The sequence below is a fragment of the Halichoerus grypus genome, chromosome 2, assembly GCF_964656455.1.
Source record: "Halichoerus grypus chromosome 2, mHalGry1.hap1.1, whole genome shotgun sequence".
Lineage (NCBI taxonomy): Eukaryota > Metazoa > Chordata > Mammalia > Carnivora > Phocidae > Halichoerus > Halichoerus grypus.
In genome coordinates, this window is record NC_135713.1 from 198,560,107 (window position 1) to 198,572,665 (window position 12,559).

General features: G+C 35.8%; 1 protein-coding gene across 1 annotated transcript in view; it reads right to left on the bottom strand.

Moving 5' to 3' along the window:
* Positions 1-12,559, bottom strand: part of ABCA6 (ATP binding cassette subfamily A member 6) — a 64,313-nt gene that overhangs the window by 43,827 nt on the left and 7,927 nt on the right. Inside the window, exons 7-11 of the mRNA XM_078066010.1 lie at positions 10,412-10,553; positions 9,447-9,632; positions 5,360-5,507; positions 3,416-3,581; positions 1,380-1,438 (exon numbers count right to left, since the gene is read on the bottom strand). Of these exons, the coding sequence (XP_077922136.1) occupies positions 1,380-1,438; positions 3,416-3,581; positions 5,360-5,507; positions 9,447-9,632; positions 10,412-10,553 (701 nt within the window). The remainder of the gene's footprint in view (positions 1-1,379; positions 1,439-3,415; positions 3,582-5,359; positions 5,508-9,446; positions 9,633-10,411; positions 10,554-12,559) is intronic.

The window sequence follows — 12,559 nt, forward strand, 5'->3', positions numbered from 1 at the left end:
GACTTCAGTGGGTGTCCCCAAAGGTGTTCCAGAATTGCTACGGGAACTAGCAGCATGGGGGGAAGGTGCAGAGAGCACAGCTCCCCATTTACTTCCCAAAGAGCAGCTGTAGTTGGTGATTTCATATAGTTTTCCATGCACGGACATCACTTTTCATTTTTAAATTTGTTTTTGAAGATGTCTAGATGTGAAAAGTAGTTCATGGTTATTGATGAGTACAAAAGTAGTTCATAATGAGCTCTGGAAATTGAAATGACAAATTTAAAAACTACTTCCATATATCCTTGGCTAAAATTGAAGAAAGAAAAACCACAGATCTAGATGGCATTGGATGGGACAAACTTGGGGTGAGAATAAATTTGCTGACACAGGTACAGGAAACTCTCAAAGTGAGAAATGATCTCAGAGGAATAAATAAGATCGAGTTAAGGGACACTATCTGCTAGAAAATAAATGCAATGCACACACACTGGACGGACAACTCACAACCTTAGGGCAGGTCTATGGATCTTCTTTGGAAAGTTTTAAGGCTTCCATCTCTTGTAAAAATCAATTACATTCTTCCTAAAAAACATTATTATTTTTTTTTTTAAAGATTTTATTTATTTGACAGAGACACAGCGAGAGAGGGAACACAAGCAGGGGGAGTGGGAGAGGGAGAAGCAGGCTTCCTGCTGAGCAGGGAGCCCGATGCGGGGCTCGATCCAGGACCCTGGGATCATGACCTGAGCCGAAGGCAGACGCTTAATGACTGAGCCACCCAGGCGCCCCCCTAGAAAACATTATTAATAAAAGCAATGTAGCCACTATGTAGCCACTACATCTATGAAATGTAGCCACTAACTTGGATGCTTACTTAGCTGTTTGTTATAGAAAACTGTATTTGTTAGAATTTAGTATCAGATACATTGGTTGGCTCAAAATTATAACTGTGCTTGCCCCAGGGATAGTGACTTGTGAAATTTAATTCATGGTCTGTGGTGTTACTCATCTTGTTTTAGTTAATCTCACCAGTATATAGAAACTATGTAGATTCCCTGGCTGGTATAAAAAATGATCAATTTTAAGTCTAGATGTTCTTTCCTCATAGTGCAAATAAAATACAATATGGTTTTTAGCAAACTCATCTTTAAAAACAAAGTGAAATCACACTTTTCATTGCGTGACCCCATTCCTGTAAATTAATAGATCCATGAAACATCCAGAAGGATTTTATAGCCAGCTCTTAATCACGGTTTATCTCCAAGGGGTGGAGTTAGATTTTTTGTATTGTTTTTTTTCTCTGTTTTGCTTATCTACATTTACAAATTTTTCACATGGAATTTTCTCCATTTTTTATAATAAAGAAGTTGACGAAACAATGAAATGTTTGTCCTTACCTTTCAATGCTTCCATTTTCCCAGACTTTCCTGTATATTCTTTTTTAACATTTCTGATTCTGAAATGACAGAAGTGGTGTTTACTCAGCCAACACGGAGATAGTAGGCATCAGAAACAACCCCAGTTAAAGTGACAGATGCATCAACCTTTTCACGTGAAATAAGGGATGGCATAACTAGTCTACTAGAAAGACAAAGACATTTTTGATTAATCATTTCCCCTGAGAGAGAAAATAAGTCTCTTTGGAAAGTTACAATTAAATGTTTAGTGTTTTGCTTAGAGAAGCAGAACACTTTGGAATTGTTCTCACTTTCTTCCTCTAGCCTTAGAATATTTGGTGTTTTCTACTCTGTACAAGATCAGCTCATTTATCTGCACTTTAACTATCACCTCCCATCCCTTCCCATTCCCTCCAAACTTGCTCATTAATCAGACACTCTGTCACCTGCATTTTCTTTCTTTCTTTCTTTTTGGTCACCTGCATTTTCTATAGTTTCCTCTCTGATAGCTTTTCTTTGGCCTGTAATTCTGCTTTGGATACAATCAGATTTCTCTCCTCCCCTTATTTTCAAACATTTTTCAAAATAAGAATATAAACTTGCCATATCCACGTTCTCCCTTTCTCCTCAATCACTCTGGCTTCTGAGTCCATTACTGTAGTAAACCTCTTCATGCTGAAATCATTGGTGGCCTCCTAAAGCACCAAATGCAACAAAGACTTTTCTATTCCTTACTTATGGGATGATCAGTCACTATTGGTGACGCTGTCCTTGTTGAAAGTGTCTACATTCAAGGTAACATTCGACTTACTGGTTTCCTTCCTTTCTAAATATCCCTTCTCTGTTTCCTCTTTTTTTGCCAAACACATCATCTTGGTCTTCCACATGGTTCTCCATGTACATTCTGGTCTTCTCATTCTAGACCCTCTTGATGGGTTATCTTATTGATTCTCGTGCTTTCAACACCAACCTAATGTTGACCCTATCCTTTTCCCTGAGCGTTAGGCTCCCACATCTAAAGGTTTCATCTGAATCTCACACACATGTGCACACACACACACACCTCTCTAAATGAATGATTACCAATATGAATCACATTAGAATCCCAAAGGAAACTACTGCAGGACAAGGCAGGAACCAGGCTCAACAGATTAGAGATGTCATGACTACGTAAGCTCATTACAGTGCATCTTCAAATTCAAAGGGAAACAGAATTTAGCCACTCTTTTCTCTGAGCATGAATCAAAATAAAGGTAAGGACATTTATTCAACCAGGATGCTGGCAGTGGGGGTGGTGGTGGTGGGGTTTAACCAAAGAGTCAGGAAATATAAAAAAGAAAGGCTTAAAAGGTGTTGAATTTGACAGTGTATTTTATCTCTGCCTTTCTTCGCACAGGGGGTCACCCACTGAAATGGGGTTTTTATGCTTTATTTTAATAAAGAAACTTCCATTTAGGAGCAGCCAGTTGTTTTTGGATTTCAGAGACAGCCATTTGTTTGGGGCAGACATCCTGCCTATGTCCTGGGAATGTTGCATGAATGAGCTAAAGTTATAGGAATGGATAGTTGTGCATACAAATGCCCCCAGAGAAGGAAAAATTGGGAGGGGTGTTATAGGTGAGAGGGAGTCAGTTGTGAATAAAAAATAGATATTTTATGTAGCCCCAAGATACTGATTCTGGTTGAACTCTGCATGAGTTCCTCTCTACTTTCAGATGTGTATAGCTAACAGGTGGCTAGGGAAAGAGGAAGTGCTCATCGGTTATAAAGGCGAGAGCACCTGGGAAAAGGGCAATCAACACAGAAATAAGGAGGGAGACAAGATGGAGGGTGATGTGGTAACATTATATGGAGCGAAGCAAAGAGAATTTTCCTTTCAAGGAGCAATCAGGAGACATTGGTGGACACATGGAAGAGTTCAAAGTAACATTCACAAAGACAAATTTCTTCTTCAATATTTTGTCCAGGCTCACCTGGTTGCTGTTGGTCACTAATTCGTTTGCCTTGCACCCGTATGTTGCTGTAAGTGTGATTACCTGATGGCTTCTTTTCCTTGGAATTCTGGAGCTACTGGTTCGAAATAATCCTCAGAGGGATGCTCAGGATCTATTTCTTTCTTGATGACCTTATTATTAGTCCTCTGGTGTTGGAAACAAGATGAGTTCAGGAAAAATAATGGAGAATAATGGCGCTCATCTCCATCTAATTAATCAAGAGGCAATAAAATACTGGATCAGTAAGATTAGAACAATGAGTAAAGAAGCCTTATTCAAAACAGTGCAGAGTATCTTAGACTTTTAAGCATCATAGAGAAATTCTTTTCTTTATAACTTCCTATTATTGAAAAGAAAACTTGTCATGAAGTAAACAATAAAAATTCAAAGGAAATAACATACTATCACAAAAGTTAAACAGTATAATAGAACTTTCAAGAAAGTATATATAAACCAAAGGTCTGAAAAAGTATGACCTAAAAGCTATTTAGGATGAATGAAACCAAATATTTGGGGGGAAAGCCCTAATACAGCACATAAAAACAACTGAAACATGTTTGTGAACTTAAGATATCACTTGATCACGGGGGCGCCTGGTTGGCTCACTGGGTTCAGCAACCAACTCTCCATTTTGGCTCAGCTCATGATCTCAGGGTGGTGAGATCCAGCTCCGCATCAGACTCCACACTGAGCATGAAGCTTGCTTAAGATTTTCTCTCTTCCTCTGCCCCTCCCCTCACTCATGGTGCTCTCTCTAACAAAAAAAAAAAAAAAAGAAAGAAAGAAAGAAAGAAAGAAAGAAACCACTTGATCACAACAATATGATTGGACATAATACTGAAATCCACATGGTATGTGAATGCAAGGTACAGGAAGAAATTGTATCTGTTCAGGATAAATATATTATCATTTTCCAAATTTAAAACAATGAAGTAGGATTTGTTATGAAGAGCTTTCAGATATTAAACCAGAAGTCACAGAAAGATAGGAATATATAAAATAATTGCATAGAAACATACAAGACAGCTTTAAATACAAAGTGGAAAGAACATAAAAAATAATATAAATAAATAAGATTGTGCAAGGAAAAAAAGTGTTCTGATTTTAGCATGTGTGAAGGAATTCTGGACTTGGGAAATTTTTGTTTGTAAGATAGAGAAAATTTAACTTAGTAATATAGTTCTGTAAATATGAACAACATACCAAAAAGTTCAGAATAATGCTGAAAATGTTCTTTCTAATTTTTATGTTGTTATTTCCTTAAAGGATGGACATCTCCCCTTCTGAAATGTTTCTCCTAGGGGGAATAAGGGAGAACCTGATTATTCCATACATGAAGCCCTTTTTAGTGGTTCAGTTTACAATCTGCCCCACATTCTTGTCAGAACTATTTTTTTTTTTAAGATTTATTTATTTATTTATTTATTTATTTATTTATTTGAGAGAGAGCACAGGTGGAGGGAGGAGAAGAGAGAGAGAATCTCAAGCAGACTCCCTGATGAGCAGTGAGCCCAACATGGGGCTCGATCCCACAACCCTGAGATCATGACCTGAGCTGAAACCAAGAGCTGGATGCTCAACTGACTGAGCCACCCAGCTGTCCCAAGAACTATTTATTAAGAAGCATTTTCACCATATGATGGCTCTACCCTAGCCAAAGCCATGTTAAGAACTAATTTATTTCAGCCTATTCTGAAACAAATCTTAAATATCATTCTTTGAAAACATGTTCAGGCATTCTTGAAAAAAAGTAACATTTAATTACTGTATATTTGTAATGTATATTATTAAAATCAGAAGAATAATTGTTTTTACATATAAATTCAAACCATTAGAACTATGAAGTAGAAATAAAGAACTCATTCAGCTTGTGATGGGAAATATTTGTTATTTTTTATTGCTTAATATACATTTATATAACCTTCAGTAAAAATGTACAATATGATAAATACATGCAGAGGTCAGAGAAAAGCCACTTTTACTTACAGGGTAAGATTTTGTCAAAGTATAATGCCAATGCCAAGTAGAAAAGTGCATCAAAAGCCAATATGGAAAAAGTTGCAATCATTACATACGAGTCTCCTGAAGGGTCAGGAAAAATTATACCATTCATAGTATTATCCAAGTAGATAATCTAAGATTCAGACAAAAATAGTAATTAATAAATATTTAAGATAAATACATACAAATAATTCAGCGTAGCAGCAAGAATTATCATTTTATTAAACAGCGTTTTCGAGAAGCCTTTATAATGAAGTTATTGGTGTAACTATTTCTATTTGACAGCAATCCAAGGATTATTAGAAGGAAATACCAACTTAAAAAATACAATATTCTAAGAATAGGGATATTTTTAAAACATTTTATTTATTTATTTGAGAGAGAGAGCATGAGCAGGGGGAAGAGGCAGAAGGAGAAGCAGACTCCCCACTGAGCAGGGAGACCAATGCGGGGCTTGATCCCAGGACTCTGGGATCATGACCTAAGCTGAAGGCAGACACTTAAACAACTGAGCCACCCACGCACCCCTAAGAATAGGAATTTAAATGATAAGTCATTTTCTTGTTTTCATAAAGTCATCGTAATATTGTAAAATATTTATTCTTTGCAGCAAAAAAATATTTAGAAAGAATATGAAGATTCGAAACATCTTAGTAGAATAATGATAAGAGAACTTCTTTTTCTACTTATTACTGCAAATAAAGATATGTTTATCATTCTCTCATGTAATAATAAGTGTTATGTTCTAGGTGTTGTTCTAAGGCTGTTTATAATATCTCATTAAATCCTCATCATAACCCCCAGAACAAGCCTTATTATTTTTATGTGCATTTTACATATGGTAAAAGTGAAGCAAATAGAAATTGAGTAGCTTAACCAACCAAAGTCAAAATCACATAGGAGCGGTAAAGGTGAACTCAGAACACAGGAAGTCCAGCTCTCAAGCCCAGTTCCTCACGCTAGACAATATACAACTCTACTTATGTTAAAATCTTACATTTCATGACAAAGTTGAGTTTATTCTGGGAACACAGTCTGGGGTGACATTTGAAGATTAATCTATGTAATTCAACATAAAACAGATCAAAGAAGACACTAGTGTGTTTAATCAAATAGATGCACAAAACGCATTTGATACAATTTAATATCCATTTATAATAAAGTCTTTTCAAAACTAAGAAAATAAGCGAACTTCCTTAATCTGGTAAAATAGATGTACAAGGACCAAGACCAAAAATCATGCTTATTATGAAATGTTAAAAGCCTTTCCTTTGCTTGCATTTCTATTTAACATTGTACTAAACAGTCTCTGCAATAGGACAAGAAAAATAAGTGACTGGCATAAGAACTGCAAAAGGAAAAAATAAACCCTCATTATTTGTAGACATCATGATTATATGTAGGAAAATCTCAAGATAAAGTCCAGAAAAATACTAGTTTTAAGAAAAGAATATAGCAAGAATACTGGATACAGTGCCAATTTACAGAAATCAGTTGCATCTCTCTACATTAACAACAAACATTTAAAAATAAGAATTTAAACATAGATGCTATTTATAATGGCATCAAAAGTATCAAAAACTTTGGACTATATAAAAAATGTGCAAGACTCAATACTTAAAACTAAAACAATTACTAAGGGAAAATGAATGTGAAGATATATCATGTTCATGATTAAAAAAAAGTGTTGGGGCACCTGGGTAGCTCATTCAGTTAAGGGTCTAGCTCTTGATTTCAGCTCAGGTCATGATCTCAGGGTCATGGGATCCAACCCCCCCCCCCCCCCCCGCCCCAGGGATGGACTCTGTGCTCAGTGGGGAGTCTGCTTGAGATTCTCTCTCTCCCTCTCCCTCTGCCCCTCCCTACCTCAAGTGCTCTCTCTCTCTCTTAAATAAATAAGTAAATCTTTTTAAAAAGTGTCAATTTCCCTCCAATTGACTGAAAAATTCAACTGTATCAAAATGTCAACAGCTTTGTGCACACATACATGTGTGTATAACTTGATAAGTTAATTCTAAAATTTACATCATTCAAGGAACCTAGAATAGAAAAGGCTCTCTTGGAAAAGAAAATCAAGTGGTAAAATTATTACTACCAGATAGCAAGACACATCAGCAAAAACAAGACAATGTGGCAACAGTGCAAAGATAGACAGGTCAATACATGATTGGTTGAGCTGTGACAAAGGAAATACTACAGTCCGTTCAAGGAAAGGATGGCCTTCTCAATAAATGAAGCAGAAGAAATTGCATATTCATGTAGAAAAATTAATATTCCTTCTACCTATAGATACACAAAAGTTATTTTGAAATGGATTTTATATCTAAATATAAAAGCAAAATCAACTGAGCTGCCAGATAAAAACAGGGGGGAATATCTTTATAATCTTGGGGAATGCAATGATTTCTTAAAGATACAAAAGCACTCTACAGAGAAGAAAACTTGACAGACTGCACTTAATCAAAATTAAGAAACTTGTTCATTAAAAGCACCGTTAAGAGAGTAAAAATGTCAGCAACAAATAACTGAAAAATGTCTCATATACAGTATACAGAAGAAATCCCTAAAAAGTAATAAGGAAAAGAAAAAATTTCAGTTAAAAAATGGGGGAAAGGGACACCTGGATGCCTTAGCTGGTTAAGTGTCTGCCTTCGGTTCAGGTTGCGATCCTGGGGTCCTGGGATTGAGCCCCTTGTCAGGCTCCCTGCTCAGAGGGGAGTCTGCTTCTATCTCTGCCTCTGACCTCCCCCCTGCTCATGCTCTCGCTCTCACTCCTTCTCTCTCCTGCGCTCTTTCTCTCTCTTAAGTGAATAAAAAAAAAATCTTTTTAAAAAAATGGGGGAAAGACCTGGATAGGTACTTTATAAAAGAGAAAAACCAAAATACCTCTACACATATGAGAGAGAATTAAATTTCATAAAAAATAAGGAAAATGCAAATTAATACCACAAGGATTATTACTGCAGATCCACCAGAAAGGCTAAAATTTGGAAGACTGACAATACCAAATGCCGGTGAAGATTTGGAGCAACTGTAACTCTGAAACTCTTGCTGCAAAAGTAAACTGATGCAATCACTTTGGAAAAATATCTGGCAGTAGCTATGAAGATTAAGATATACACACCCTAGGTCCTACTATTCAACTCCTACGTTTATACCAAACAGAACTGAATGCTCATATTCACTAGGAAATATGTATAAGAATTTTTTTTCAGTTAATATTAGTCAAAAACTGGAAAATATTTTTGTTCATCAATAAGAAAATCAACAGCACAGTCACACAATAGGATACTACAGAACACTCTACTACAGCGACACTCCAACTGTGGATGATGTCTAAAAACATAATGTTGAGTGGGAAAAAAGCCAGATTTAAAAAAAAAAAAACACTTTGTAGAGTATCACTTATATAAAGTTGAAAACAGGTAACACTAGAAAATTATACTTAGGAATACACATTAGGTGATAAATGAAAAGGCAGGAAGTGATGATCACAACACTTTCATCTTTAGGAGGAAGGAGTGTTTGGAGGAGTTTTGGACTTGTGGTATCCTTCCATTTCTTGATCTGGCTCATGAGTATTTTGATATACTTTATAATTATTTGCTAAACTCTTTTTTTTTAGCATTTTTTTCATATACTTTTTTTTATTATGTTATCAGAGAAAGACATTTATCATATGACCTCACTGCTAAACTCTTTATAGTCCTGAAAACTTCTCAGATTTCAGGTTCAAACAGAGGTTTACACAACAGTTTTTAATAAACTAGAGAATGCCTTCGATATATAAAGTACAAGGAAAGGTAAACAGTTGCATATGAAAAACAAGAAGAGAATACTTCAAAATGAAAATACACCTGAGATGTGAAAATCTGTCTTAGTTAAGACACTTTTGTTCAAGTTTCCTTGTGTGATGATTTTCTACAATGCAATAATAACATTTTCAAATCTAACTTTAGGGAAAAAATTGTTTGGAATAAATGCTCTTAATATGAAAGAGTGATTATGAAGAGTAATGAAATATCAAATTCTTTTGAAAGTTCAGTAATAAACCAATTAACTACATCCTTACCTTACTCATTCCAGCAGTGAAGGCAAAAGGGCTGCAAATACTCAAAATCCACTCCAAAGAGGAAGGAAGTTGTCTATAATATACAGTGAATCCCACACCCCCACAAAAGACATTGAGGAGAAACATAACAAAATTGGTGAGGAGAGTTTTCTTTAACAACACACTCATCAGGAATGTTAAAGTTATCTGAAAGAGAGAGAAGACATCTAGTCGTTAAACAGATTTAGTTCACTGAGAATCATTGGCAGCACAATAAAATACAGATCTTTAGATCATAATATAAGTATTTATCAGTAAGACAGTGATGAAAATATTTAGGTACAACAATGCTCAGCCCTTCCCTCAATGCTTTTGTAAAGAGGCTCTTTTTTTGCCCTCCTCAGCTACTGGGCTTTAGTTGCTAAAGAAAGGGCGGGGAAAAGCTGTATGAGAGTTGAGGAAAGAACAGAAATGCAGACTTGGAAACGTTGAAAGAACCTACATTAAGGTATTGACAAAAAGCATCTACATACCCTCTGCAGAATTTAGAGGCCCTTGTTTTATGAACGAAGAGTCATGACACGGAGAGTGAGGGCAAGGTGGAGTGTCAGAGGGAGATACTGTGAAAGCCACCATATTACAGAGAACCTTTGGGGAAAAGAGATGGGTCCACCCCTCAAGGGCATCCTCACTAAAATCTTCTAGAAAAGTCTTAGAGTCAAAATATTTTCAGAATCAGGATTTTTTTTTCTTTTTGATGCATCATTTCATTAATTCAGAACTTTATGCAAAAGAGAGGTCCAATTTTATTTACATTACCTCATTTTCTCACACTCATTGAGACTTTCTCAAGCAAACACGCACACACACACGCACACAAAATGGACATGAAGGAAATAACTGTAATAACCTCCAGAGAAATTAATTTTTGCTACAGATAGCTGAGATCTAAAGCAGAGAATGTGGTAATAAATGTATGAACTTACCAAAGATAAGCCATATAAGAAAAAGAGTGTAAATATGACCGTGAAGCCCGTCATGACTATAATTTGGGTAGATGTTATAATAACTGTAATCATTATGGAAATAATGAAGATGAAGCCCGCATAGATTAAGCCACAGGAGAGCCTTAAAAAAAAGACAAAAATTTATTTCAATTGTTTTAACTTCATTATGAAATATTCGAAACATATAAACGTATCTAAAGAACAGTACAATATTTACCCTTCTACTTGCCACCTAGATTAATAACTACAATATTGCTAATACCACATTGGCATGGCTGCGCTGCTGCCTACTGGCTAGGCATCCACTCTGGGTTCACATATTGTATAAATAGGATGAACACTGCATAAATAGTATCATTTTGCATATGTCCTTCTGCTGCTTGCCTTTATAAATCAACATATACAATGTTATACACTGCTGTGTAAATAGTTCATTTTCTGAATATATCCCAAAGTTTTCCTGCCCATGGACATTTAGGTTGTTTCCAATTTTTATTTCTGATGCACTGTTGCTAAGAACACTCTTGTACTTGGGAAGAAAAAATAAAATAAGATGAAAATTGAGAGGGAGGCAAACCATAAGAGACTCTTAACTGTAGGAAACAAACTGAGGGTTGCTGGAGGGGAGGTGGGTGGGGGCATGGGGTAACTGGGTGACGGGCATTAAGGAGGGCACTTGATGGAATGAGCACTGGGTGTTATATGCAACTAATGAATCACTAAATTCTACTTCTGACACTAATTTAAAAAAAAAAAAGGAAAAAAGAATACTCTTGTACTTGTCTTTTTTGGAAAATGCACAAAAGTTTCTCTAAGGTGTAACTGCTAAATTAACGAGATTAAGCTTTTTCTGTCTTTAGTGTTATCACATATTAACGAGATGTTCTAATTGTAGAAGTGGGAGGAAATTTAATAGCTGCTGATCAATCAAGTAACCGTGGAAGCATTGGGGCAGATGATAATTTGACCATTTTTGAGGATCTCAGCCGGCAGGACCTCCACTCTCCCTAGTAGTAGAAAATTGAAATTTCATAATGCCACGAGGCCGATCCTATTTTTGCTATTCTTATTTATGATTTATTTTTTAAACTGGTATAAATAATGGTATACCCTTAAGTGTTCACACTGCTTTGCTTTAGATGTGCTGGTGTTCACATGTTTATGAGGTAGTTATTAAGAAATAGTATTCAGTCTTAGATCTAACAAGCCTGCAGGGTGTTTGAGTCCAAGCTTCTCATTTTCCAGATAAGTAAACCTGTAGTTCCTATTATTACTTAATGGGTCTTTTCAAGGTCAACAAAGTAAATCAATAACAAAGCTAAGATTTGTTGCAGTCCTTCCTAGTCCACAGCTCTTTCCTCTACATAAAATTGCCTCTAACTAAATAAGAATTCAACAGCTGAAAAAAATAGCAAGACTATTAAAACCAGGAACTTGCATCAATATGTCCCAGTACAATAGGTTTAATTACTGCTTATTCGACTTGTTTTTAAAGGTCATGTCATTACAATGATTCAGCCTTTGTCAGAAACATCAGCGTTTTTGGAAAGCATATTGCATTTTGCAGAATCCACTTCCTGAGTACAGAAGGGAACTATTATAGGTAGGAATTGAAAATCTATAGAGTAGGAGAATTACAAATGAAGGAACTTAAAACATTACCTAGAAAAGGGAACTCATTGCAGGGAATTGCGGGGGGGGGGGGGGGGAAGATGTTAATAAAGCAATGAAAACCTTCATGATAAAAACAAAGTAATTCAGGTATCACACTGAAATAATAAATGCTGATGCATTTCACATTTATTACATTACTTAAAAAAAGGTTGCCAAAAAGTTTATTTCCAACAGACACCCTGTACTTAATAAAAACATTTCAGATTTTTTTCCTTCTTAGTTTTAAGGACATATAAAACCATTTTGTTAAATTTAGGTTACATGAATACTAGGAAGCATTTATCCTGAGAATGAACCCACATCTGAATATCCAATACCTTTCTGATTTTAATCTAGAGTTGACTTGTGCCTATCTATTTTTGGGTGACTGCAGGGATGTTGCCCCACAGGATATTCCCTGGACTGAAAAATGGTCCTTTTTACACAGATTTCCCCCCTTTTCCCTCCTAATAG